Raw genomic sequence first — 25,941 nt, forward strand, 5'->3', positions numbered from 1 at the left:
GTACAAGAGCGATTTACGGGTGGAAGCCAAAGCACCCATTAGCATCTTTGAATCCACGCCCTGATTGCTGTGTGATTTCTGTGCCATTCGCACTGTATGTCATAGGAATCGAGGTTTCTGTAAGACCTTGGTAGGGTTAGCCAGGCAATGTTGTTGTAAAGTGTTTTATTTCACTTTGCAGACTGAACTGCAATTCCAAATGCATGCAAACAAACAATACAAAGACATCAACGCCGAGTCTTCTTAGCAAAGAACGACCCAGTCGGGACCGCAGAGCCTGCGGGTCCTGACAGTTTCTGTGCCGGCAAGGGTCGCAGATGGGCTTGATCACGATGATTTCGTCCAACGCTGCGTTCACAACGAAGGCACGTTTTTTTCCCGCCCGAGCCACTCTCGCCATCGCGATTCAAGGCCTACAGATACAAATTGATATTTACAACGACATACATGCGACAGCAGCGCGAAAGGAGCTTGTCTACATGGATGCACATTCAGTGTAAGACACACCACCGTAAACTCTACAAAAAACAAGCCAAACAAACCAGCCTTTTTCGAGCTTGGGAACTCCACACTTGATATTGGCTATTTATTTTTATAAATACCAACAACAGAAAAACCAAGCCAACTCCATCTCACACGCAGTCGTCATGGCACAAGTTGTCGTTGAAGAAGTCTGGGAGAACCAGCGAAGCGGCTTGTTTGGCAAATTCGCTACCAGTACGTCGCAAAACTCTCTTGTGTCCTGAGGCTTCCACCGCACGGACAATGCTTCCATGCTCATGCAGCACAGCCCACTGCTCTACGCACACGCATCCACGGGGGAGAGAGAGACTGAGAGCGAGCGTGTGAACGTCGGCTTTTGCACCGCCTTTTTTTCCCCCCGCGCCTCCGTTGCTCTCTGCTCGGCGACGTCAAAGTGTTGCCGAGCAGCATCGTCTACGTTACTCGGAGCACAGACGCACTCTACTCACCGAGACCACAAGTGGCTGAAAGCTTGAGCTTTGCGCCTGTGTGTGTGTGTGGGGAAAAAACGTCAAGCCGAAAGGAGACTCGATTTTATTGCTCCGCTTTTTGCGTTAGCCGACGTTCACCCCGGCGATCCTTGGGATTCTGTCGCCAGTGCATCATCGCAAGCAGCAAGTGCACACTGGTGCCATCACACACTTGAAGATGTTGGTTGACGTCGGGGAGCGAAAAGGGGGGCGCGGGGAGTCGGATCAAAGCCATCAAGCGCGACTCGGTGACTGCAGTCATCAGCATCATCACGCCATCGCATCGGCAATGCGGCGCCTTCAATCCGTCCACCAAACCAAAGCCACACACGAATCACCGCAACCAGTCTCAATTGATCTGACTGCATTCGCCGCTTGAATCTTGGTCTCTGACGCACAGAATGGCTACTGCCGCCAGAACGCCCAGCGTGGAGCGAACAGAATGGCGCGCCAAAGCCCTGCAAAGAAGACATTCATTTGCCCGGCGTCAACTGGGAATGGAAAACGCCATGGACAATATGCACAACAGGTCGCGACTGTGACGCGGAAGGATGGGAGGTAAGCACGAGGCAGACCTAAGCATGCCACCCCGCTCATGAATCTTTGCTGTCAGCTCAGACTAATACCTCTGCTACAACATTGAAATAGTATGCAATCAATTGGAATACTGGCTGGATGCCAACAGTCGGCGCAGCAACTTATGTACGGCGTCGAAAATGGGTTCGAACACGCGCGTTGACCAATTCCGAAGGTATGATAAACCCATGCTCTCGCTCGTTCTTTGCCAAAACCAATACATGCTGACTCATGGTTGGTGCCTCTGCTTATTATTTATTTTTGAATTGTTTGATTATTTTTCCCTCATGCAGTCGAGGCAATCGGTCAGATACCCGCCGCCACAAACTCTGCTCCCAATTCAACTCCGACCTCTCCCTCCAAACGTCTCGCGAGCCAGTCACACGAGTCCCCTGAATCAGTACCGGGCGAACCGACCAACATCCGATCACCCACTGCTCGAGGAGTTAGTGGATCAACTTCCATTTCGGAGGACTCGCATCCCGATTCAGACGACAACTCGAGCTACTCCAGCGATACAAAGAGTCGGTCGTCCACCATGCACCTTTCCGACCAACCCAGCTTGTTTGACCTGCAGGACGCGTTCGATTCAAGCATAACCTCGCCGGAAGAAGCCTACAGGGCGAAAATTAACGAGCTGAATGGCAAATTGTTTGACTTCAAAGAACAGCTATCGCGAGTCACCACTCACAAGGCCAAAATGGAGAAGGAGCTTGAAAAGCTGCGCAAAAACGAATCCAAGGAAGTCGAGCGACTCACCGCAGAGTTGCAGCAAGTCGAGGTAGCGCTGGTTCGGTCTCACGGCCGCGTCGAGCACCTGAACAAGGCCTACGACGCGAAACGAAACGAGTTGCTCGAATAGTAAGAGCCGTTGACTGGCATGAGTGATGGAGGGATGTTGGATTGCGGTTAGGCCTTTTTTTTTTTTTTTTTTTTTTTCGTTGGTTTGTTGGTGGAGCAAAACAATCACTGACAACTCATATCCGTATCCTTGTTTTTTTTTCTCGCTACAACACACTCACCAAACGGCCGACAGTCTGAAGGAGATGAAAGACTTGCGAGAGTTCAAAGCTCGCACTCTTGCCGCAAATGGAGTCCCTCCACCTGTACCGGTCGTTGACGTTTCTGAGACTCAGCCGTCACGGATTCGCACCATCAAGCTCGAAGAGACTGACATTGTTTATGAAAATCAGCGCAGCGGCTTGTTTGGCGCCTATTCGGTGAAGTGGCTCATTCCCAAGATGGACCAACGAGGCGAATGGAGTCTCGAAGACGATTCGAATGTCATTGGTGGAAAGGATGCGATTGTGCTCCCAGACGACTCATGGCAATGGACAAGTTCCACTTGGGAATTTGAAAAGACCGATGCAACTGACAACGAGGGCTGGTCGGTACGGAAAGCATCGAACGTTATGCGACAACTGTTGTTGTTGTTGGAGTTTTCAACACACTTAGGATTTTTCATTGATTGAATTGCTGCCTGTTTACAGTATGCGTTTAGCTGGTGGGACAGTACCTGGAGTCCCCAATCCAAGCCCCAAACTTTTGTACGCCGTCGAAAGTGGAAGCGCGTTCGCACCAAAACCACTACTGTCGATGAAAGTGGTAAAGCACGCCAGCTGCTCTGCACCCCCCGTGCGTTTTTACTCGACGGGCTTCATGTCTCACGCATCCGATTGCCTGGATTGATTTTTGCTTTTGCTGTTGTCATTGTGATGGCAGAACTCGAGAATGTGGAGCGACCAAGCGCGGCCGTCTCGTCCACTTCCACTGAAGACCTTCCACAGCCATCGGCGGCCGCACGGGCTGCGTCGTCGGTCGACACTCAGTCAAGGACAGAGTCTGAGAAGCAGCAATCTCTCCCATTGAAATCCGGCTTGGCCCTCACGACGAAAGCTCCATCCACCACGGCGCTCCTGTCTGTGCCGGCTACGCCGCAGCCGGGCACGTTCGGACACTCCCGCAATCCTTCAATGTCTCGGATGCCAGTCTCACAAAAGGCACGCTCCACGTTCTTGGAGGCGCCCTCGAACGACGAAGCCGACTTGCACATCCAGGCGCACCCCGTTCTCCCGCTTCTCTTCATCATCTGCTTTACTTTACTCTTTCTAGCCTTTGTTGCATCGTATAGTGCTGTTTGGCATGTTGACACTGTTTTATCCAACCTGGAGCACGGCAACTCGCAACGTGTGTGGGAGTTTTCGACTGTCAAGTCGTAGAAACCACCATATCGGACTTGTTATTTTTGCTTTTTTTATTTTTGGGTTTTTTTTTTTGCTTCTTCCTTTCTTCCTCTTTTGTTCTATTCCTCTTTTCTGCGTTCGAATACAGTCCATTCTTTTGTTTTTATTTCCATCCCTGCTTGCGTTTGCTTACTCGCTCCACGAACAAGCACATCCCTGCTTCGAATTCAACAAGGAAGACACACACAAAACAAACAAACACACACACACACACACACACAAAAAAATCAAACAACCGTCTCGGCAATGTTGCTAAACAATGATCACGCAGACGGGATGGTTGGCGACAGCACCTTGTCCGCTGGAGGCAACCACCCGCCGGCAGCACCAAGTCTGAGTTTTGCCGCCACCACCTCCTCGATTTTGACTCGCACCGATCCGCCCTCCACTTGTGATCCTTGCGGCATGTCGGCACTGGCGCCATCGAACGCTCGTGTTTCGGCCTCAGCTCCTCTCCAAAAGCAACATGCGTTCGACGCGACGAACTTTGCCGAACAAAATGCCAAAGAAGAGGCAGAAGACGACAACGACAAAGAGGAAAACGAAGCCGGTTCTGGCATGGACCCAGACTATCGCCACGATTCCATGCCACCACGATCCTCCGATGCTGCTGCTGCTGCTGCTACTGCTGCGGCTCGACTCGACTCGACTGCAGCTGCATCCAATGTCGCACCCACCACGTCGTCGCGACGTGGGAATGAGGGTGAGGGCGTGGTCGCCCGCGGTGCTGGTGGTGGTTTGGCATGCACGCCTACGTCCCTCGAGAATGGCCCGAGAAGAATGGCATCATCGGCTACTACTTCCTCCGATTCCAACGTCTCATCGGCGGCCGTGCCCAGCAGCACACGCAGCAGCTCCAACACGAAGGATGTGGCTCGTCGCATTCGCCCAGTCAGCGTGCACGGCAGCAACCCCGCCCACGCGTGCACCGCACCCGGCCAAGATCAACGCCGCAGCTGGCCTTTGGCAATTGGCGACGACGCCGATGAGAACAACATTCCCGTGCCAGACCACTCGTCTTTTTCCAACACGCCCATCTCCACAACGCGGGCTGCAACTACGGGGCCCGGAATGACCGGCATGGCTCGAGCACGCGTGCAGGGCGGCGTGGCCGCTGTCGAGGGAGAACTCGAACGGATGCAGCTCGTCGCTGAAGATGAACGCCTCGTCACCGCATCTGCTGCAATCAGCAACCGAGCTACGGCAAGTGCTGGAATGTCACACTCCACCACCAGTGCGAAAGCAACAGCTGCACAGCTGTCGGACACCAAGATGACCAACCGTCGCTCCTCAGGTCCTCCCGACGCCGAGGAGGAGGCAGCAGAGCCCAACCCCAGTCAAGCATTGCGTCCTGGTCCCGACCCAGCTTCACTGACTCTTTCCATCGAAGAATGGCGACGCGAGTTCCCAGACCTTGCGCTCATTCTGGAGCAGATGGCGCCCCGGTTTGCGGCCACATCGCGCCTCGGCGCTGGAGCATTTGGGCAAGTGCTCGAGGCGCTGTGGCATATTCCGAAATGGGACGCCAAGACGGTTGCAGCCATTTCTGCTGGAACCAGCGTCGCGACGGCCAGCACCGCCACCGACGCGCTGGTTGAGACCTGGGAGTGCCCAGATCGCGTTTCAGCGTGCGGCATGCACCTGAGCGTGGCGCTCAAGATTGACACCCTCGGCACGGGCAAACGCCCTGGCACGGGGATGGCTCCTGGGATGGGCAACCAGTCGCTGCGTCACGAAGTGTCCGTGTACAAACGCCTGAAGGGCCTGTCGTGCATTCCCAAACTGTACGGCCATGGTCACGTCGATCTGACCCTGCCAACTCGCTCTTCGCATGCATTCATGGTCCTGGAGCTGCTCGGAATCAATCTCCGTGACATTCGCCACACTGCTCCAGACCGCCGCCTTCCCATCCCGCAGGCCGCCGGCTATGGGCTGCAGATGCTCTCTGCCATCGAAGAGGTGCACTCGCGCGGGGTGCTTCACCGTGACATCAAGCCATCCAACTTTGCCTTTGCGCGCTCGACCAAGCCTGGAGTGCAGGGTGCACAAGTGATCTTGTTTGACTTTGGCATTGCCAAGGTGTACCTTGATCCGGAAACTGGGCGCCACAACGAAATGCGCGATCAAGCTCCCTTCCGTGGCACGCGGCGGTACGCGTCCGTTCATGCGCACATGCAACAGGACCTCGGTCGACGTGACGATCTGTGGTCATTGCTGTATGTGCTGATTGAGCTCATCGCTGGCGAATTGCCGTGGAAGAACGTTGAAGACCGCGACGCAGTTGGCAAAATGAAAGTCGAAACTCTGCTGCTCGAGGATGGCGACGCAACAACAACAGTCAGCACTGGGACTGACGACGAGGACGACGAGGACGCCGAGCACGGCACCAGCCATGGCACGTCCAAAGCAACCCGACATTCCCACCACAATGTGCATGCCCCGCTCCATTCTCGTTACTCACCCAACGATCTTTGCTCTGCCCGGTCGCACATGGAAATGCTGGCTGCGCAAGTGGCCGCTTCGGTGAATCGTGCGCCCCGTCGCACAGTGTCCGACTTGCACTGCAACGATTGCGGCGGCGTGCGCACGGCGGGCTCATCCACTGCCATGGACTTGCCGACCACAACGATGCCCCGCCGAAGCAGCTATGGTTCAATCGATCTTGGCATGGTCGAGGGCGGTTTCACGACCCATCCCGACGGCGCGACAGGAAGTGTTTCGGTGACAACTGCAGAAGCCGCCGACGCTGTTGTTGCAGCCTCTGTGGGCGACTCGAGGGCTCCAGGTTCTCGCAATTCGATCAGCCTGCATCCGTCAACTGCCAGCTATGTTGCAACTGGCTGCCGCAGGCGTCGCCTGTGTGTTGGGCTTCCAATCGAGCTGACGCTGTTTGCTGAGCATCTTTTGCAACTCAACTTTGAAGATGCTCCCGACTATCGCCACTTGGAGCAGCTGCTGGAGTCCATGCAAGGCGATCACTCGGTTCCCGGCAACTTCTCTCCGGTGCCGTCCGTCAACCCCTGTTCGTGCCGCCCAGAAATGATTGCGGGGTCGAGCCAAAGACCGTCACCCGCCAGCATTGTCTCTCGTTAAAACGTCACAGAGACCCGTGTGTGGAGGTTCCAGACACCAGGCCACAACAACAACAACGGGCGCACATCCACTCCCAATCATCACCACGGAAACGAGCAGGTCAACAAAAAGGCTGGATTCTTTGGTGATGAGTATTGTTTGATGTTTGTTTTTCTGTCTCTCCCCCCTTCTCTCGATTTTCCTTGGCTTTCTTTTGTCTCGACTTTAGTCAGTTTTGCATTCGACGCACTGCAACACTTTTTCTTTTTGAAATGTCTTTCTTTTCCTGCATGGAGTTCGTTGCGTTCTTTGCTTGCTTTCAAATCTGCAGATCTTCTCGCTGGGCTTGCCGCATGGCGTTCGTTTGCAACTTGTGTGTGTGTTTCGTTTATCGTGACAATGTGCAAAAAGTAAATCTTGATCGGTTCAACGAAGCTTGTGCAACGCGGTTGGGCTTTTTACGACAGTATCTGTCCTACTCCCTGTCATGCCAGCATGCTTAGTAATTGCAATCACAAGCACCTTGTCTTTTGTAGTGCATTGGTGAGCAATGCGCTGTAAATCACGCACCACAAGTCCTGATTTCACTTTCCGAGCCACTAAGACACGACACGAGTTTATTTTTTTTTTGTTTTTGAGTGGTAGGGCTTGGCAAACAACAAATGCGAGGCACAAGCAATGCGATAGGGAGACAGCAGGGAGGAAGAACAACAACATCAACAGCAACAACAACATCATCATCATCAACAACAACAACAACATCAACATCAACATCAACAACTGAATCGCCATCCATGCGAAGCACAGATCGGCCGCGGGCAAAAGAGACGTTCAGTTGGTGCACGAAGGCAAAGAGCGGTACAGAGCGAGCAAGACAGGCAACAGGAAGCACAAAGTGGTCTCAACTACTTCACGTGCTCGCTTCCGATGCAGCATGTGTGGGACGTCGAGTCAAAGCTGGCGAGGAGTGTCGTCGTCGGACACTTCTTCACGCTCGCTCGAGGTCACTGAGTTCGACGTGCTCGCTCCACCAGCAGCAGTAGCACCACCAGCAGCAGCAGCAACAGTAGCACCAGCAGCAGCAGTAGCACCAGCAGCAGCAACACCGGCAGCACCAGCAGCAGCAACAGCATCGGCACCCTGAACAGGAGCCGCGACCGGAGTATTGCCAGGAGCAGACCTAGCGGAGGTCGAGGAAGCATCAAATATAACAGAGGCCCAGGAGGGTATCGCGGGCTTGCGCTTAATCAGAGGGAAGATGGCGAACGACAGCTCTGGGTCAGTCTTCGTCCTCGCGTCCCCAAACACCTTGGTCTTGAAGGCTTCACGGAGCACTTTCTTGGCCTTTTCATCGTAGTGCTCATCTAGCTCGAGGAATCCAGACGTGTAGACGAACCCCTTAATGTGAATTGGGGTCTGTGTCTCCTTCTTCTGCCGCGGCATCAGCTGGAAGAGCGCAACGAACAGTGCCGAGTGAATCAGCAACCGTCTCTGAGCAGCCTCGCGTCGATATGCACTCGTCTTGATCTCCACCAGTTGCACCCCAACACGAGGCTGCACAAGGCTATCAAGCGGTGCCATGGCATCGAACTCCACTTCGCCCAAATGCAGATCGAGCGTCGGCTTCAAGCGAGTGTAGATGCTGACGACAACCAGGAGACCGAGCTTGCCGCAGAGCATGTCGCGAAGCTTAGGAGACAACGGCGGCGGAATGGCAGAGTTGGTAGCAATGCCGCACATGTCCTGGAACAACTTTGCAGCCTCGCAAAGCAGCCTCGCAAAGACGGCGGCCTGGCTGTCGCAATTGTCAAAGTCAGACCAAATGATGCGCAGCTTTGCCTTGAGGGCAGGTTGATCCACGAGGTCCGAGAACAGCCCGCGAGCCTCTCCGAGACTTGACTTGATGTTCGCCCACCAGTTGAGCGTAGAAGGAGAGCCGGGCTTTGCCATCTCGCCGAACAAGGCATTAGCCTTTGACTCGGCCTCCTTGAACAGAGCTGCAAGTTCCTCCTGCTTCAGCAAAGTTCCCACCGCAGGTAACTTTGCGACCACTGAGATGACTTCGTACATGAAACGCAGAAAGTAGCCAGAGTCCTGTCGCAGGTTCAATAGTAAAGAACACGCAAGCAACGGTAAGCTGGACTGTGCGGACAACGATCGCCCTCACAACTTTCAACGTGTTGCGTTGACTTACGTAGAGCCAATTGGCGATCTCGCGAGTGTGGCTCTGAGCGATGTTGAGCTGGAACACACTTGCGCTCTGGTCATTCTGGTAAAAGTAAGGGTCGCCAAGCGAAGGAATTACGATAGACTGCCATGAGCGTATGAACACCAACTGCAACAGGCTATTAGTGGTAGTCTTACCGCCTGCAGAAGCGCGACAACGATTTTGAACGCCTCCTCGAGTGAAACTAACTTCACGCAGGATATGAACGACGAGCCCTTCGTCTGCAGTTCATCATTGACTTTCTGCCCTTCTTTGATTTGCGCTGTAAGGCGTTCCTCTATGGCGTCCACTTTCTCTGCACGTCTTTGATTTGCGCTGCCAGGCGTTTCTCCATGTTGCCCATTTCCTCCCGCAATTGGTCAATCTCTGCCAGAATCCTGTATGATGCGTAGCCAGAACAGAGTTTGTGACACATTCAAGCATTTTGTGCGATTAGTCGCGTTCTCGAATACGAAACACCAACCAAGAAACGAGGAACAAACAACAACTTCCAACCTCGTCCCGTCCTCTCCCTCTGCCCCTCCTTCGCCCCCCCCCCAACGCAAAAACAAAAAGAAAAACGAACGAAAAACAAAATCAAAACCAAAAGGGTCAACAGAGCAACGGGATTACTGGAAGGAAAGAGAAAAGGAAAGCAGAAAAAACCCCAAAAACAAAAACCACAATCAAGAAAACAAAGGCGAAGCCCAACAGCGCATCGCACAACCCTTGCGCCATAGCGACACCCAACAACATCAATCAGCAACACGCCATTCTGTCATGGACAGACAGAGAAGGCCATTCATCCACGCATCTCATCACTGCATCATGGGTTTCATCCCATTTCCAGCATCTCTTTTCGCCATCCCCTCCTGCCGACCGTCGATTCCAACGGCGAGCAAGAACCATTAACAATCGCAACGCAATGCCAATGACATCACATCAACGCATTGGAGTCTCGTCTCGACGTCTCCCAGGAGTGGGTTGAAAAACAAACAAACAAACCAACAAAAAAAGGAACCAAAAACGACAAAAAAATGGCATGCAACCAAGATGAACGCGAATTCATGTTTTGGAACAAGTGTTTTGAAACAAAGGACAGATTCACTGCCAACAACACACTGCGGACATCCCTCCAGGATAGAGCATAGTGCATTTAGTCAACAGCGTTTGTCGGTTTGGGCGCTGGGGGGAGGGGAAGCGGTGGATCGCTGCTCCCGAGGGAAGGAGGGAGACACCGCGCTTCTTTTTTTTTTTTCGCGCCTTCAACCAAAGCCGCCAACGCACTCACCAGGATTCAGGGTCAGCGGTCTCTTCAAGCGTGTTACCACCGTGAGGAACATCGCTGAGAGCATCGTTGGCAGCGCCGCCATCGCTTTCCGAAGCAGGGTTCATGATCGCCAGAAAAACCAGAAAATGAGAGACAAAAAGTGAAAAGGCAATTGTAAAAAACGACTGTTCTCCAACTCAACACCCAAAACGGCAAGATAGGGATTGACAAAAATCGATGAAAGCGTTTTCAATTCGAGTTGAGGTGCGCGATGGGGTGGCCAAAGAACGCGATTCGATGCGAAACACTTGCAGTTGCGTGTATGGCTCGATTTCATCGTCCCAGTCAGTCCACTGGTCCTCATCGACATCGTCAGTGTACTGCGCTTTGCTATCATCGACAGTAGCAAGCTTGGCGTCTTGTTCATAACACTCGAACGACGAATCGAGACTGCTGCTGTTCTCCTTCGAGTCGTCATTTGTCGTCGGCTCTGACGAAGAGCTGGAGAATGTGTCTTCCAGTTGCGTCAAGTTGATGTAAAAAACCCCCAAAAAACATTGTTCAGAATCATGAAGAGCATAGTGAATGGACGATTGTATCATATTCCTTTCTCTACAATCGAGGACAGCTAATCGCAATGACAAAAGAGCACGCAGCTGGTTGGAATAGCGGCAAGGGTTTTGCAGCGATCAAAACAGACAAAAGGAACCAAGGACAACCAAAATCAAACAATCTGTTTAAGCAGATGCCTGAACGGGCTCGGCAGCGGGGGCAGCCTGGGCGGGAGCCTGGGCAGCGGGCTGCTCAGTCTTCTTGTTCTCGGAGGAAGGGGCAGAGGGGAGGGCCTCATCCTTGGGCTCGAGGATGGTGACAATGTCGGGGAGGGGGGTCTTGGGACCAGCGCGGCCAGTGGGGTCCTGGGCGAGCATGATCTTGACCTTCAGGCCGAGAACGCCCTGACGGAGAAGAACGTGTCGGACGGCACGGTCGATGTAGTAGGTGGTGGGGAAACCAGAGTGGACCATGAAACCATCCTGGAACTTCATGGCCTTGGCACGCTGACCACGGAGCTTGCCAGAGACGACAACCTCAACGCCCTTAGCACCGCTCTCCATGATGAAGCGGAGAACACCGTAGCAGGCACGGCGGACGGCGAGGCCACCGAGGAGCTTGTAACGGAGGGACTCAGCCTGGGCAATAGCGCAGAGGCCGCGGTTGGCGACCTTCTCGGCGTAGAGCTCGACAGAGTTCTCGGGGAAGCCAAAGCGCTTCTGGACGACGGAGGTCAGCTCGCGAATGCGGCGGCCCTTCTCGCCGAGCACGTTCTGGGTGCGGGTGGCACGGATGATGATCTCAGTGCGGGTGGGGGTGACGCGGACCTCGACGCCAGAGTAGCCCTCCTCAGCGAGCTCGCGGGTGAGGAACTCGTTGAGCTCAGCGCGGAAGACACCGTCGGTGACGAACTAAATAGTGCAACGAGGGAGGGTTAGGGGTGAGTGAGGAAACGGGAAGGCGGAGTGAGCAAAAGATTCAAAGACACGGCAGCCTCAAAGAATGGGAGGGGTGAATGCTGTGAGGAAGCTTGTTTTCACCACATGCCGAAACAGACAAAGAGGAGAAAACTCCAGTGGGTGGAGAGGGGGGGGGGGAAAGCAAAAAAAAAAGCCGCCAACACACAAAAAAAAAGCATTAAAAAAAAGCCGAATCATCGCTCCCGTGCATCCCTACACCACCGACATCATCTCGTGCGAAGGCCTGCCACACCACACAATCCGATAGGAAATTGCATGGACCAACGGATGGCGTGCCAGGGGAGAGGGGGTACAATGGACCGACAGGGTCAAGAGTCGCGTCGAAGGAGGCGCTTTGGAAGGGCAGAGCAGGTCGGACTTCGACATTGGTTGTTCAAGCTGCTCGGTCTGCTCAACAACCCCCCCTCCTCGGCCTTCCCCCCAAATAAGACCCCAACGCAACCAAGTAATGTCGGCACTGCAACTACGTGTCGATCCAGCGTCGGTCCAAGCGAACGAGTGAAATTCTCTCTCGACGCTCTCTCTCGACTCTCTCATCTTCGTCGCCTGTTGCCTTGCCCTGCCCTGCTCCTCGCCTTCTCACGCCCTACTCATTCTGAACGTTGAAAACTGGATCGAGGGTCGCGGGTGACGGGCCAGGTTGCCTACCTTGCGCTTCTTGGACATAGGAGTAGTCGACATGATTCTGAGTTGAAAAATGTAAGAGAGAGAGCAAGCCCGATTTAGTCGACTGTCGTCTTATTCGCCACCAACAAGCGACCAGTAATTTGTACAGGAAATCTAGAAGAAAATGGCCATCACAGCAGCAGAAGCAAACACAAACAAAAACAAGCCAAAAACAAGCCGAAAGTGTTTTGGGAAGGAGAAAAATCACAGCCACAGTCCTCCAAACAAATTTTGCTTCACAGAAACCACCCTGAATGTCGGGGCATTCGGAGCGGCGGCCGAGAGCCGCATCCGAGAGTGACCGCGACTCGCACGCGGCTGGCTCTTCATCTGCCTCTGAGCATTCGGAGGATGGCACGTCTGCGGCGCACGACTCTCGGAAGCGACCACGAATGGACGCGCATCGGTTTCATCATGAGGATGGCGGACAAGTCCCAAGTAGTAGCACTCTGCCAGCCACCGACCGCAACGAGCAATCCGAAGAAGGATCCAAAGATGTCAAGACCAAGCTGTTGGAGCAGCACCGCGTCACCCCGGCTGGGGCTGTGGCACAACATGCAGTCGATGTTGCACCGCGCCGTCACGTCGACGACAGCGACGACAACGACAACGATGCTGCTGCTGCTACATCACGAATCGAAAAGTACTACCCAGCATTCCAAGGGTGCCGGTCTGTGGACGAGTACACGCGGCTGAATCAAATCGAAGAAGGCTCGTACGGTGTCGTGTTTCGCGCCCGCGATGTTCGTTCTGGACGCATCTATGCACTCAAGCGACTCAAGATGGAGAAGGAGAAGGATGGCTTTCCAATCACATCATTGCGGGAGATTGACACGCTGCTCAAGTCGCCGCACCCCAACATTGTGCTTGTGCGTGAGATTGTGGTTGGCTCGAGCATGGACCACATCTTTCTCGTCATGGAGTTTGTCGAGCACGATCTCAAGACGCTGATGGAGTCTATGCGTCAGCCATTTTCAGGTGGCGAGGTCAAGACGCTCATGCTGCACCTGCTGGCCGGTGTCAATCACTTGCATGACAACTGGATTATCCATCGTGACTTGAAAACATCCAATCTGCTTCTCAGCAATCAGGGTGTGCTCAAGCTCGCGGACTTTGGTCTTGCTCGCGAGTACGGGTCGCCGCTGCACGCCATGACGGCGCTTGTTGTGACGCTGTGGTACCGCTCTCCCGAGCTCCTGCTTGGCGAAACCAAGTACACGACTGCCGTGGACATGTGGTCTGTTGGCTGCATTTTTGCCGAGCTGCTCATCCACGAGCCGCTCTTCCCGGGTCAACGCGAACTCCAGCAGCTGCGAATGATTTCCGACATGTTGGGCCCGCCGTCCAAGGAAATCTGGCCTGGTTACGAGAACCTTCCCAACGCCCAAGTGCTCTCCTTCTCCAAGGACCAACCCTACAATCGCTTGCCTACAAAGATTCCTGGCCTATCCGCCCAAGGTTTGAAACTTTTGAATGGTCTGCTCACGTACGATCCCAAGAAGCGAATGACGGCAGAACAAGCGCTTCGCCACCCGTACTTTTCCGAGTCGCCATTGCCCGTCGATCCGAGTGTCTTCCGTTCATGGCCCGCCAAGTCCGAGCTGCAGAAAGTGCATACCTCCCACGACGAGCCTCGCGCTCCCGAGGGCCATCCCAGCGAGGTCGCGGCTGATGGAGATGCAGCAGGCTTTATTTTCGAATCAGACGACGTGTATCGACTACTTCAGCATGGTTCAAACGCACAAGTCGGAGGCGGGTTTAAGCTCAAGTTTTAAGCTCCTTTCCTTTCGTTTGGACAAACACTTGGTTTTCATCTCTACACAATTGCTACTGTATCTATCGGTTTTTTTTTTGTTGTTCTATCAGCATGTTTTCCAACACCATTTCTCTCTCTCTACCCCTCCCCCCAAATTGATCTGTAACGCCTCCTCACTCTTCACAATTCCAAATCATGAGCGATCGCAAGGCCGAAATTGAGCGCAAAAAGAAGAAGATTGAAGAGCTTCGCAAAGCGCGTGAAGGCAATGTACGTGTGATCTGACACCAGCCCCCCCCCTTTGGGTTTGCATGGTTGTGCCTTGTGCTATGGGAACGTGGGTTTTGCTTGTTGTCTGGGAATGAAGGGGGGTCCCTCTGGCAGTCGCGAATGCGAGATCGCTGCCAAAATTCTGAAAATGCCGAACGCTTTCATCCCTCACTCTTCCCCTCTGAGATCACTCGCTGACCTGGTGCCGCTGCCTTTTATACTGCTTGTTTGTTTGGTGCAGGCGGTCTCTGCCGCCACAACGTCGGGGCTGAGCTCTGGAGCGTCCAGCACAAGCTCGTCGCTCTCGACCGACAAGGAGACTGTGGACTCGTTGCTCTCGTCGCTGCTCGGCAGCACTCCCGCACCGCCGGCTGCCGTGGCATCCACGAGCACTGCAACTGCTGCAGGCACGTCGACCGAGGGCACGTTGTCGACTGCAGCGACCACTCCAGCCGTCTCGATCGAAGTCAGGTGAGCCGAAAATTCTCACTTTAAAAAAAAAAAAAAAAAAAAAAAAGCCAAAAACGCAAAAATTTCATTCTTGCAGTTCAGTTCAGTTCAGTTCAGTGCAGCTTCAGTCTGGTTCAGTCTGGTTCAGCGTGAATTGCTGAATTGTATTGCTCGCGACGGGTCGAACGTGGCGAGTTTGTTTTTGCTGAATCACCTCTGACTCATCTCTGACTGACCGACTGACCTCGTTTTGGCCACTAAAGCTCCGTCCGTCCCGAATCGAGCATTGTTCTTGCCGCGTCCGAAGTTACTCGCATGGTCCAACATCCACAGGTATGGGTTGATGTCTGCAGGTGGCCTCAGTCTCGCCTCTGGCGCATCTGCCAGACAAGATGCTGACGTTTTGCTGCGTGTTGACAGGAAATTATCACATACACAAAGGAAGTGCAAACCGAGCCTGTGGTTGACTTTGACGACGAGGAGGGTGACGAGGACGCACCACAGAAAAGTCGCAAGGCAGACGCAGACGCAGCCGCAGCTGCCGCCGCTTCTGCTGCTGCAGAGGCCGAGAAAAACGCGGCTGAGGCTAATGCAGCCGCGGCCGCCGCCGCCGGGCAACCGATTGTGCCACGTACGTCCTTCCTTTCCTTCTCGTCTGGTGTGGGGCTCTTTGATTTTTTTGGCCTCCGAGACACTCACTGTTGCACATTTTTGTTTTCGACTTTGGCTCCACCCTATTCAGAGCTGTCGGAGGATGATCGCTCAGCAATCGTCAAGTCGGATCGCTTTTTGCAATTTTTCGACCGCTCATCGCGCTTGGTGGAGCGTGCTCTGAATGATTCCTATGATGTGACTGTCGACTATTCCGGTGGTGCACAGACCGATTCCGACAGGTACGGTCTTCCCGACTTTGCTCGGAAGAGTTTGAATTCTGTCTTTGTTGTCTTTGTTGTCTTTGTTCTTTTTGTCGTCTTTGTTGTCGTTGTTGTTCACTTGCTTTCGTTTGATCCTCTGCTTTTGTGTGGTGAAATAGCGACGCTGGGGCCAGCGAACGAGTCAGCATCAACACAAAGTTTGTGGACGAGCGATGGAGCGTTCATCGTGCCATCACGTCGATGCAATGGTCGCCCAAGCACCCCGAGCTGCTTGCTGTGGGCTACGGTATCAATCCGGCCTCGAGCCAGGACCCCGACGGTGTTGTGCTGTTGTGGAATCTGCACTTGCCACAACGACCCGAGCTTGTGTTTACATGCCAGTCGGCGGTCATGTCGGTCTGCTTGTCCAAGTTCCACCCCAATCTGATTGTCGGTGGCACTTATTCGGGCTCGATTGTCTTGTGGGACACACGCGCCAAAACCACGCCCGTTCAGCGCACACCTCTGACCTCTGCCTGCCACACTCATCCGGTCTATTGCTTGGAAATGGTCGGCACACAAAACGCACACAATCTTATTTCCGTTTCCACGGACGGCCGGATGTGCGCTTGGTCGATGGACATGTTTGCCCAACCACAGGTGAGTAGATTGAAATTTTGCGCTCGTGGTTTTGTTCGGCTTGGCTGTTTTTTTTTTTTTGTTTTTGGTCAACCGAAAAAGCGCTCATCTGTGTGTTCTTCTTTTGACTTTGTTTCGGGTTTTGAACGTTGCAGGAGGCGATCGATCTCGCCATCTCTGAGACCAAGAGCGAACCCCGGCACGAGCGACTGCCCATTTTGGCTGCTACTGCGCTTGCCTTCCCAGAAGACGAAATCGCTCATTTCATTGTTGGTGGTGAAGACGGCACTGTTGGTCTTGGAAGCCGTCATGGCAGGCAAGTCTTCCCTTTTGTACAGTTCTTGTTCTCCAAGGTTGTAGACTTGTTCACCTGACTGGGATTTTGGTTTTTTTTTTTGCGTTTTATTTGCCACCTTTCAGCAAGGCGGGTGTTCACAGCACCTTGGCGGGCCACCACGGCCCCGTGACTGCCGTTCACTCGCACCCTACCATCAACAACTATCGCGATTTCAATGACCTCATCATCTCCTCTTCGATGGATTGGAGTGTCAAGCTCTGGAGCAGCAAGGTACGATTTTTCCGTCAAACAAAATGGTTTTCGCTTCGTGTGTTGGTGCTGACTCGGGTTGTGCTGTATCTATCCTCCTGCTTCAGTCACGCACCCCTATTCACTCGTTCGAAGCATCCGGCGACTACATTTACGACGCCCAGTGGTCGCCAGTTCACCCCGCCGTTTTCGCCACTGTGGATGGAGCCAGCCGATTGGACCTTTGGAACCTCAACGGTGACATTGAAGTCCCAGCTGTTTCGACCACTATCGACGCCAATGGCGCTGCCCTCAACCGTCTGCGCTGGTCGGCGGACGGCTCCAAGGTTGCTGTGGGCGATGCGGATGGTACTGTTCATGTGTACAACATTGGCGAGGTACGTTTCTCGATTGAGGTTTGAAGTGTGGTTGTTTGTTTGTTGGATGTGTAGTTGTATTGTATTGACGAATGCGCTTTTTTTTGGGGCGCAGAAATTTGCGCAACCTCGCGCCGATGAAACAAGCATTCTCCGCAGTACACTAGCGGAGCTCAAGGCGGCAGAGCTGTCGGCTCAGCAGCAGCAACAACAGGCACAGCAGCAAGCGCAGCAGCAGCAACAAGTGGCACAACTTGTGGCATAAAAGCGCAGCATAGGTTTATGTGTAGAAACAAACGAAGCGTGTGAAAAGCCAACCGCTTTCCGTCTGTTGCTTTTGAGCCCGGGTGTGATGTGCTTGATGGAATGCGAATTGGATAAGAAAAGTACAAATATTTCATTGATATTTTTTTCTTTTTGGCGACCAGATAACCATCTCCTCATTGCTGCATTTCTGCTTGAAACTGTGCAAGCGCCTGCGTTGCTGGATCCTGGAAGGTTTGGCGCCGAATCTCGAGAGCCTCACTGTATAAACGCAAGTCCATACCGTCCACGCAGCGCCCAGTTTTAGCTCGAAGCACGATGGCGGGATTCTGTCCAAAACAATCGAGGACGAATAGGGTGAGAATGCTGATGCGTTCAAAACGTCCACGCCAAATGACCAAGCAAAAAATCCCCACCAGCTCCTTACCGTCACGTGGACCACGCTATCGTCTGAAACCGGAGGAAACATGCGGATTGCGGGTCGTGCGGGATGATCGCGATGGTCAAGTTCCGGGTTTGGCGCAACTTCCATGGGGTCGTGCGAGGAGGCCGTTGACGCGGTCGCTGATGTCAACGATGTGCTCACTGATGTGGTGCTACCTACCGGCACACGCGATGGTAAAAATGTGCCTGTTTCACGGTGCGGCGAATCTACATTGATGGATCCAGAGAACTGGAACAGTCCGCCAACATTCAGCCGAACTGCGCCAAGCAGCGTTGCATCGACCGTGAGCATGCATCCGTCGTGTGCAATGTCAACACGTGTGACTGTAGGTTGAATATCAATGGATGTAATTCTATGTTCTCCACACCAAAAATTTGAGCAAGTAAACGGAGTTCCAGAAGAAAGTCAAGTGGTTTCCTTCAAAACGCAGACGTACCGACCCAGCGTCCGCACCGCCACACCATCGAGATTCATGCCGATCGCCAGCACTTCCCGCAGGGACAGCACGAGCGCCGCTTGTTGCGCCGTTGTCATCGACACTGGCCCGCGGAGGTAAGCTCGGAGACTGAATCTGATGGCGTTAACAACAAGATCAGACTGAGCAGGGCTCCCAATAAAAGACCTTCAACGTGAACCTTGAGCAGCATGCGAATAGTTTGCACACATCCACAGGTTTGATCGATTGGATCTTGCTGACGAATACGATGAGACACGGCCAAAGAGTTTTTTTTTTTTTTTTTTTTTTTTTTTTTTTGGTTTTTGGCTGCTCCGTTTGGATGTCAACCTTTTTTCCCCCTTCATCCCCGCTTTTCGTTTTGCTTTGTTTTCTCTGAGGCTTTGCGAAATGGACAATCTCGTACATTCGCACACACTTTGGGTCGCACTCAGTCATCGTCATTGCTTTTTGTGAGTTTTTTTTTTTTTTTTTTTTTCGTGTGTGTACTTTTTGACTCTTTTTCGACTCGAGCCATCGTCACTCCCGTTCAGCTTGCTCTGCCGCTGCTTCTGCCAACTGTCATCAATCAGTCACTTGACTAGCGATAACTACGGAGCGGGGCAAACCAGGGAGAAGACGAGGCGAGCACAGCAGAACAAAGGAAAAAAACAAAAACGAAAAAAAGAAAAAAGAAAAAAAAAAAGAAAAAAGAAAAAAGAAAGCACTTTTTTTTTCGAACCGTCGCTTCCGCCCCGCTGAGCGCCATTGCGTGCCTGTGCAGACAAAAGGCAGATTCAACCGTGCTTTCATCGCACCGCAGCGCAGCAGGCGACTGGCGCTCGTGAGAGGGGCGCTCAATGCGAACGCCATTGTTTTCGCTTTCACTAAAAAAAGCCAAACAAACAAACAACTTTTTTTTTTTTTTTTTTTTTTTTTTGCTGGAGCGACATTGCCTTGATGCGTTGGCTCTCGATGACGGCGCCTGCTTCATGGCTGGCCGTGCCAGCTGCTTGCTCCCCCAAGCTTGATCTGCAGCGGCATGCTGCATGCACAGGCAGGGGACAGCGTGTAGTGGACGAGGCAGGAAGGGGGTGCCAGCATCTCGCAGCCAGCAGCTGAACAAGTTCAAAACGCAATGCTTTCGGCGGGGAGAAGGGAGGATCGCCGTGCGTGCTCCATGCAGACAACCCCCACACCCTTGGTGGGCCACCGCTGTGCTCTGGATTCCGCAGCGTGAGGAGTGGCGAGGCGAGTCATCACCGCTTGAAGATTGGCACCTAACGCACATCTCTTCTTTTTTTTTTTTTTTTTTTAATTTTCGACGCTTTAGGGCAACTGTTGTTTTGATTGATTTTTTTTTTTTTTTTTTTTTAGCCAGCTTCGTGGATTGGTGCTCCCCGTGTCTTCGCCCCACGCGGCCCATTTCTTCAGTGTTGGTGATGGCGGTGATGGTGGCTATACCACATGCAGTACACGCGTCTCATCGCTGCTTGCAGTTGTCGCTTTTTATTGCGAGAATTTTTCATTTTTTTTAACAAGCATTTTTTTTTGAAATTATGTTTTTTTTATTTGATTTTTTTTTTTTTTCGCTTTCTCAATGCAAACTCAGCAAGATGCTTTTTTTTTTTTCTGTACGTTGTTCGCCACCTTTTTTTTTTTTTTTTTCCCTCCCCTTTCCTTTCCCTCTCCGTGTTGTCTTCAACGGGTCAATCGTCCCACTCGTTCTTTTTCCAAATTTCCCCCTTCTGGCTGGCTTGGAGCCTTCAGCGCGTTTCCAGTGGACTGTCGACACTTTGGCTGAACTGAGCGCAGGCTGGGTTTCGACTTTTTTTTTTTTTTAAACAAAATATTTTGCTCAACTTTATTCTTCTGCATTCTCGTTTTGTTTTCATCTGTTTCTTTGTTCTTTTTTTTTTTTTTTTTTTTTCAAAAAATCCTCTTCTTCTCATGAAAAGTCTTGAAGCAAGTCCTTCCTTTCACGTCTTCACTCTTCCTTTGTCGTCGTCCCGCATTTCCGACTTTTGCCTTTTCGTGAGTGCCACCCCCTTTTTTGTCTGTTCTTTGCTGCCGATTCAGCCTCTTTGCCTTCAGATTTTCGTTTTTCGCCCTTCCCGTTTTCATCATTTGCCCCCCTCTTCCATCTCGTCCGCTGCGTACTCTTCCATCTCGTACTCGTTGTCGCTTGTACGCTTGTATGTCTTGTGCACCTGACCTGTCGTCGCTCACTTGTTCCCTCTGTTCTGTTGGTTTTGGTTTGGTTTTGGTCATCATTTTTGAAAATTTTCTTCGTTTTTTTTTTTTTTCGCTGTTTTCCCTTTGGTCTTGCCTTCTTGACTGGTCGCGTCTGTCCTTTCTCTGTCTGGCTGGATCTACTTCTCGACGTCCGTTTCCTTCCTGATTCACCGCTCCAGTGCACGCAGTTTTCAAGCTCGGCTCATCTTTTGTTTGAAGCGCAGACTGCTGCTTATTCCGTTTCTTTTTTTTTTTTTTTTTTTTTTTTTTTCGCTTTTTTTTTTTTTTTTTTTTTTTTTCCTTCTTTTTCCTTCACCAACCCAATTTCCCAATTTCCCCCTCTCGTCGTAGTTGGAGTTCCCATTAGCTCCAACGCTTCTTTCCAACCGCAGCCATTTCATCCGCAGCAGACAACCGCGATCTCGGCCGACGCCGTACGACTTCGCTCAATGAGCAGTCCACGTCGGCCCGCCCACACAACCCTCTCGACTCGATGCGCATCACGCCCATGGGCCGGGACCAATCCAACGCAGTCGTGACGGTTCTCGCAACCGACCCTGCTGGAAACACAACCGAGCTTGTCTACACGGACACAAGGCCAGTGGGCAATGGCTCGTTTGGCGTCGTCTTCCAAGCTCGGCTCGTGCAGTCTGGTGTGATGGTTGCCGTCAAGAAGGTCCTGCAGGACAAGCGGTTCAAAAACCGCGAGCTGCAGATCATGCGCATGCTCTCACACTTCAATGTTGTCCAACTGCTATACTTTTTCTACTCGAACGGCGAGAAGCACGACGAGATCTTTTTGAATCTCGTTCTCGATTTTGTGCCAGAGACTGTCTACCGAGTGTCGAGGTACTACAGCAAATCAAAGACCAACATCCCCATGCTCTATGTTAAGCTATACACGTACCAGCTATTCCGCTCGCTGGCCTACATACACTCGCAAGGCATCTGCCACCGCGACATCAAGCCGCAAAACTTGCTGCTCGACCACCAAGCAGGCATCCTCAAGCTGTGCGACTTTGGCAGCGCAAAAATCCTCGTGCGCGGCGAGCCCAACGTGGCCTACATTTGCTCGCGCTACTACCGCGCCCCCGAGCTCATTTTCGGCGCCACCGCCTACACAACCTCGATCGACGTCTGGTCTGCTGGCTGCGTGCTTGCCGAGCTCATGCTCGGACACCCCATGTTCCCTGGCGAGAGCGGTGTCGACCAGCTTGTGGAGATTATCAAGGTTTTGGGCACGCCAACACGCGAGCAAATCATGAGCATGAACCCGAACTACACCGAGTTCAAATTCCCGCGCATCAAGGCACAGGCCTGGGACAAGGTCTTCAAGTGCAACCCGCCGGACTCTGCCATCGACCTCACGTCCAAGTTGCTCGAGTACGTCCCCACTGCGCGTCTCACTCCCTTGCAAGCATGCGCCCACCCCTTCTTTGACGAGCTCCGCGATCCCGCAACCAAGCTTGCGAATGGCCGCGACCTCCCGCCGCTGTTCAACTTTTCATCAGCAGGTTTGTAAAACACGCTTTCGATTCTTTGTTCGCATGTTTTTTTCTCCTGTTTTTTTTTTTCCTGTTGTGATTTTTATTGTTCCTTCTTTTGCTTATTGCAAGTCAACTGTTGTTTCTGACCTGCCTTCCTTTATTGATTCCTTGATTCTCATTCGCGCAGAACTCTCGTCGCAACCCGAGCTTGCAAGCGTGCTGATTCCTCCTCACGCTCGTAAGCAGGAGTAATTCCAAGAAGCACCTTCTCCGAAAATGAGCCAAGGAATCAAACGATCTCTCCTCGCCTTCAGTTCCATTTAGCCATCTGTCTGTCACGAGGGATTGATTCTTTTGCGTTCCTTTTTTCATTCGGTTTTTTTCCTTGTTGTCTTTGCAGTCTTTTGTCCCATCCATCTCCCCCATCTCACACCTCTTCCCCATCTCACACCTCTTCCTCTTCCTCCCATCCATCTCTCCCTTGTTTGTCCTTTGGTAGCTGTGTTTTTGTCTTTTTTTAACTCCAATTTGTCGCCCTTGTTCAACTTTCTCTTGTCCCGCTATTGTTGTGGGTGGCGTATGCCCGTTTTTTTTTTCTCGTGTCCTGTTCCTGTGTATGTGCGTGTCGTAATTGCGTGTGCTTCTTGTGTTGGTTGTTTCATTGTAACTTTGTCAATGGTCGTATTCCCCTTTCTCAAAACCCACGCGTTTCGTAATGCAATCTCATAGCAAGCGTGCATTCAATGAGCGGTACGTACTCTACAGCAGCATTAACACCGTGTACTTGACACAAGGATACCCACACACACATCCGACAACAATCATTCACCCCTCAGCTCTCAGTTCAGAAGACAAAGCAAAACGCAAAAACCAACCAAAAATTAATCCACAACCAGCCACAAGCCCACAAGCTGCCGAGAGTGTTGTCGATGGTCTGTCTATTCTCCAGTGTACAGCTCGGTCGCTTTGGCCACCTGGTGCTCGAGACTTTCCACCCGCTTGGTTTGGGTGACAACGCCTGGGCGGGCAGCGTTGCGCTTTTGGATGCGCGTGCGGGCGTCTTGCGTCTGCTTGGCGAGCTCTGCTGCGAGCTGCTTGTGCTCCGTGATGGCATTGGTCAGTTGACGCTGCAAAATGGCAACGCTTTCGTGCACAACGTCCTTGTCTTCCTGGCTCAGTTGGCCGAGAACAGATGGGGCAAGGGCTGTAATTTCGAGCAGCTTCTTTTGCTCTTCGAGCATGGTCACAATCTTGGATTGCGCAGACACTTCGTAGGAAAGCGTCGTGACGTCCTTGGTTGCTTGATTGCACTCTTCATCAAGACGATTGAACTCTTCCCGCAGGCGCTCGAGAATGGCCGTTTGCTCGACAAGACGCTCTTGCAGCACGGCAGGCGAGGCATTCCCGTTCAGGTCTGAAATGTCCACTTCCGAGTCCACCAAAAGGCTGCGCGTCGCGCCACCACGGCGAGCGGACCCGCGCCGTGACATGCTGGTGCCTTCGTCGTCGTCATCGTCTTCATCAAGATCGTCGGCATCGCCTCCATCGCCGTCGCCGCCACCATTCGCATTGGAAGGGTTGGTAGAAGAATCAAACTGGGACTCGTCGAACTGGTCCTCGCCTTCCTCTTCAGAGTCTTGTTCACCTTCGCCTTGCTTTCTCGGCTTGAAAGCCATGACCGTACGCTAAGATAGCAAACGAGTTGAGCACAATTGGGGGGGGGTGAGTACAGTTAGTGTTGGGGCCATTCGAATGCAGCGGGGTCAACAGCGACCGATTCAATGATCAGTGCATTGTCCATGGAAAAAAAAAAAAAAAAAATACCTTCAAAACTGTTTGCGAAATCTTTTGCATGTCACCAATCAACAAATCCAGAACATAACTCTGAACGGCCACGCAAGTTGCTTTGAGTTAGAACCCAGCAGTACGACCTTTCAGCAAAACACCAGAACGCAACCCTTTCCCCCCTCCCCCAAAAAATCATCAAGCAAGCAAACGCACTGTAATTCTGGCGTCAATGCGCATGATTGCTTCGAGAAGAACAAGAGACTGGCATGACGGATGGAGGAACTTTTCGTATGCCTTCATCAGCGAGCTGATCAGACACATGACAACCTCGTAGTAGTCGACATGCATGTTCTGGCAGTTGACACAAGCAAACAAACACCGGAGAGTGAGTTTCAACAGTCATTGAAATGGACGGCTGTCGAAGTGCTGGAGAAACAAACAACCTCTCCTGCTGGAACAAAGACGGATGCGCGTACCATCATGGGAGTCAGGAGGTAGGTGAATTGTGGAACATTGCCAGCGAATTGAATCTCAGGGCTGACAGGAGAGTCCTCGTCAAACATGCCCATGCCGCCCTTGTCTCGCTTGGTCAGACTGACAATGCCCTTGAAGGCAGGGTTGCCCAGTTGATAACGGAACTCTTCAAAGAGCTGAGCTACTGCACGGACAAACTGCTGTCCGTTCGGCAATTGAAGCACAACCCCTAGAGACAGGCCGAGGTGGAAGAAACTTTTTGCGCTGAACAACAAAACAAACAAAACAAAACAAAACAAAACAAACAAAAAAAAAAAACCAAAAAACAAAACCCCCAATAACATTGTGAGCATTTGGCTGTTGGTGCAAACCCACAACAGCAGAATCAACTGATCATACCGGTCACGGTGCTTTTCGTTGGCATATAGAACAGCTAGATCTGGGCGCATGACGTGAACGACATTAAACCACAACACTCTTTGTGGAGAAAAGTAATTTCACGCCAAAGCGAGTGAGTCCCATTGTCGATGCTCGACACACACACCGATCCAAACAAATAAAACACATCAAAGCACATTTTCACGTACTTTCCCTCGTGAGCTTTGTGCAGGTAGGCCAAATTTTCAATTCGTCGTTTGGCGAGCTCTTCAATATATCCAGCAAGTTGGTCCGATCTGAGCTCAAGTCAAATCCACAAAAAAATTTAAATTAAAAAATTTATCGATCATGTGAGTATGAGCATGACAGAAGCACATAGTGGAAGTCTGATTTTCCGAGTGATCAATGAAAGAGAGAGAACTACGAAGAACGAAAAAAAAAAAAGAAAAAAAAAAAGAGAAAAAAAAAGGGATTTTGTTGTTCTTCCTCATAGACCCGCGTCCCCGGTGCCGTGCACAGAGAGAACGTGGGGGAAGGGAGGGGGAAGGGGGGGGGGACGTACAAGTGTGATTGCGCCTTGAGGAACTCGGTGTCGTTGTCGCGGGTCTGCTTCTTGTTGCGGCGGTCGTTGAGGCGCTTGAGTTGAGTATGCAGCTGCTGGACAGTGTCCCGATTGAACTTGCCGCTGCCAGCTCGGTTGGAGCTGCCGGCGCTGGTGCTGCTGTTGCTGCCGACACTGCTCGTCTTGGCAGGCGGCCGCAGCGGCGACGACGGCACGGCACCTGGCGGAGGCGATGACCCCGCAGACGCAAAGACATTGTTGCTCCGGACGAGGGCAGACAGGCTCGACATTCAGACAGAGGTCAAAAAGGTCAAAAGAAGTGTATGTCTGTGTGTGTGTGTGTGTCTGTGTCTGGAGAGCGATTTGCGCCGGTGTGAAAAACGGGATGCGCAAAAAAAAAAAAAAAAAAAAAAATCAGCAAACAAGCCAAAAAAAAAAAAAAAAAA

The 25,941-nt window shown here is 52.2% G+C and overlaps 8 protein-coding genes and 1 pseudogene across 9 annotated transcripts; 5 read left to right on the forward strand and 4 right to left on the reverse strand.

The window, feature by feature from the left end:
- Positions 1-647: 647 nt before the first annotated feature.
- On the forward strand, positions 648-3,787 carry CAOG_00827 (hypothetical protein; the record flags this gene model as incomplete). Its single annotated transcript, XM_004365641.2, has 8 exons — positions 648-717; positions 1,081-1,172; positions 1,393-1,550; positions 1,678-1,694; positions 1,862-2,429; positions 2,605-2,959; positions 3,059-3,173; positions 3,291-3,787. The coding sequence occupies 8 exons, from the start codon at positions 648-650 to the stop codon at positions 3,785-3,787; spliced, it is 1,872 nt and encodes a 623-aa protein (XP_004365698.1).
- Positions 3,788-3,886: 99 nt separating this feature from the next.
- CAOG_00828 (casein kinase) lies at positions 3,887-7,336 on the forward strand. The gene has a single exon (XM_004365642.2). The coding sequence runs from the start codon at positions 4,058-4,060 to the stop codon at positions 6,902-6,904; it is 2,847 nt and encodes a 948-aa protein (XP_004365699.2). The 5' UTR covers positions 3,887-4,057; the 3' UTR covers positions 6,905-7,336.
- A 498-nt stretch (positions 7,337-7,834) lies between these two features.
- On the reverse strand, positions 7,835-10,484 carry CAOG_00829 (hypothetical protein; the record flags this gene model as incomplete). Its single annotated transcript, XM_004365643.2, has 4 exons — positions 7,835-8,977; positions 9,078-9,194; positions 9,412-9,487; positions 10,381-10,484. The coding sequence occupies 4 exons, from the start codon at positions 10,482-10,484 to the stop codon at positions 7,835-7,837; spliced, it is 1,440 nt and encodes a 479-aa protein (XP_004365700.2).
- Positions 10,485-10,938: 454 nt separating this feature from the next.
- CAOG_00830 (ribosomal protein S3) lies at positions 10,939-12,592 on the reverse strand. The gene is made up of 2 exons (XM_004365644.2): positions 12,540-12,592; positions 10,939-11,822 (listed from the first exon to the last, which is right to left on the reverse strand). The coding sequence occupies exons 1-2, from the start codon at positions 12,570-12,572 to the stop codon at positions 11,097-11,099; spliced, it is 759 nt and encodes a 252-aa protein (XP_004365701.1). The 5' UTR covers positions 12,573-12,592; the 3' UTR covers positions 10,939-11,096.
- A 160-nt stretch (positions 12,593-12,752) lies between these two features.
- Positions 12,753-14,505, forward strand: CAOG_08444 (hypothetical protein). Its single transcript, XM_011271714.1, has one exon. It carries the CDS (start codon positions 12,812-12,814, stop codon positions 14,330-14,332), a length of 1,521 nt encoding a protein of 506 aa, XP_011270016.1. The 5' UTR covers positions 12,753-12,811; the 3' UTR covers positions 14,333-14,505.
- CAOG_08445 (hypothetical protein) lies at positions 14,381-17,854 on the forward strand. Its single transcript, XM_011271715.1, has 10 exons — positions 14,381-14,583; positions 14,825-15,054; positions 15,297-15,366; positions 15,454-15,664; positions 15,776-15,926; positions 16,067-16,547; positions 16,682-16,842; positions 16,947-17,094; positions 17,181-17,450; positions 17,545-17,854. The coding sequence occupies exons 1-10, from the start codon at positions 14,509-14,511 to the stop codon at positions 17,692-17,694; spliced, it is 1,947 nt and encodes a 648-aa protein (XP_011270017.1). The 5' UTR covers positions 14,381-14,508; the 3' UTR covers positions 17,695-17,854.
- CAOG_00833 (hypothetical protein) lies at positions 17,817-18,729 on the reverse strand. The gene is made up of 3 exons (XM_004365647.2): positions 18,575-18,729; positions 18,121-18,490; positions 17,817-18,022 (listed from the first exon to the last, which is right to left on the reverse strand). The coding sequence occupies exons 1-3, from the start codon at positions 18,670-18,672 to the stop codon at positions 17,870-17,872; spliced, it is 621 nt and encodes a 206-aa protein (XP_004365704.1). The 5' UTR covers positions 18,673-18,729; the 3' UTR covers positions 17,817-17,869.
- Positions 18,730-19,030: 301 nt separating this feature from the next.
- On the forward strand, positions 19,031-22,983 carry CAOG_00834 (tau-protein kinase; annotated as a pseudogene). The gene is made up of 3 exons: positions 19,031-19,044; positions 20,986-22,320; positions 22,481-22,983.
- Positions 22,984-23,053: 70 nt separating this feature from the next.
- Positions 23,054-25,939, reverse strand: CAOG_00835 (hypothetical protein). Its single transcript, XM_004365649.2, has 7 exons — positions 25,496-25,939; positions 25,143-25,229; positions 24,955-25,032; positions 24,558-24,819; positions 24,295-24,432; positions 24,118-24,177; positions 23,054-23,978 (listed from the first exon to the last, which is right to left on the reverse strand). Exons 1-7 carry the CDS (start codon positions 25,783-25,785, stop codon positions 23,232-23,234), a joined length of 1,662 nt encoding a protein of 553 aa, XP_004365706.1. The 5' UTR covers positions 25,786-25,939; the 3' UTR covers positions 23,054-23,231.
- Positions 25,940-25,941: the final 2 nt, after the last annotated feature.

This window comes from Capsaspora owczarzaki (assembly GCF_000151315.2).
Source record: "Capsaspora owczarzaki ATCC 30864 unplaced genomic scaffold supercont2.1, whole genome shotgun sequence".
NCBI lineage: Eukaryota > Filasterea > Ministeriida > Capsasporidae > Capsaspora > Capsaspora owczarzaki.

Bases quoted from the DNA above. Each gene is read 5' to 3' on its own strand.
- CAOG_00828 (XM_004365642.2), top strand. From the start codon at position 4,058: ATGTTGCTAAACAATGATCACGCAGACGGGATGGTTGGCGACAGCACC.
- CAOG_08445 (XM_011271715.1), top strand. From the start codon at position 14,509: ATGAGCGATCGCAAGGCCGAAATTGAGCGCAAAAAGAAGAAGATTGAA. The intron at 15,367-15,453 runs GTATGGGTTGAT...GCGTGTTGACAG, and splicing joins GCATGGTCCAACATCCACAG to GAAATTATCACATACACAAA. The intron at 16,548-16,681 runs GTGAGTAGATTG...TGAACGTTGCAG, and splicing joins ACATGTTTGCCCAACCACAG to GAGGCGATCGATCTCGCCAT.
- CAOG_00835 (XM_004365649.2), bottom strand. From the start codon at position 25,785: ATGTCGAGCCTGTCTGCCCTCGTCCGGAGCAACAATGTCTTTGCGTCT. The intron at 25,033-25,142 runs GTACGTGAAAAT...TTCTCCACAAAG, and splicing joins CACAAAGCTCACGAGGGAAA to AGTGTTGTGGTTTAATGTCG. The intron at 24,433-24,557 runs GTACGCGCATCC...GTCAACTGCCAG, and splicing joins ACCTCCTGACTCCCATGATG to AACATGCATGTCGACTACTA.
- CAOG_08444 (XM_011271714.1), top strand. From the start codon at position 12,812: ATGTCGGGGCATTCGGAGCGGCGGCCGAGAGCCGCATCCGAGAGTGAC.
- CAOG_00833 (XM_004365647.2), bottom strand. From the start codon at position 18,672: ATGACAACGGCGCAACAAGCGGCGCTCGTGCTGTCCCTGCGGGAAGTG. The intron at 18,491-18,574 runs GTACGTCTGCGT...TGGAGAACATAG, and splicing joins GCGGTGCGGACGCTGGGTCG to AATTACATCCATTGATATTC. The intron at 18,023-18,120 runs GTAAGGAGCTGG...TGTTTTGGACAG, and splicing joins ATAGCGTGGTCCACGTGACG to AATCCCGCCATCGTGCTTCG.
- CAOG_00830 (XM_004365644.2), bottom strand. From the start codon at position 12,572: ATGTCGACTACTCCTATGTCCAAGAAGCGCAAG. The intron at 11,823-12,539 runs GTAGGCAACCTG...TGCACTATTTAG, and splicing joins CTATGTCCAAGAAGCGCAAG to TTCGTCACCGACGGTGTCTT.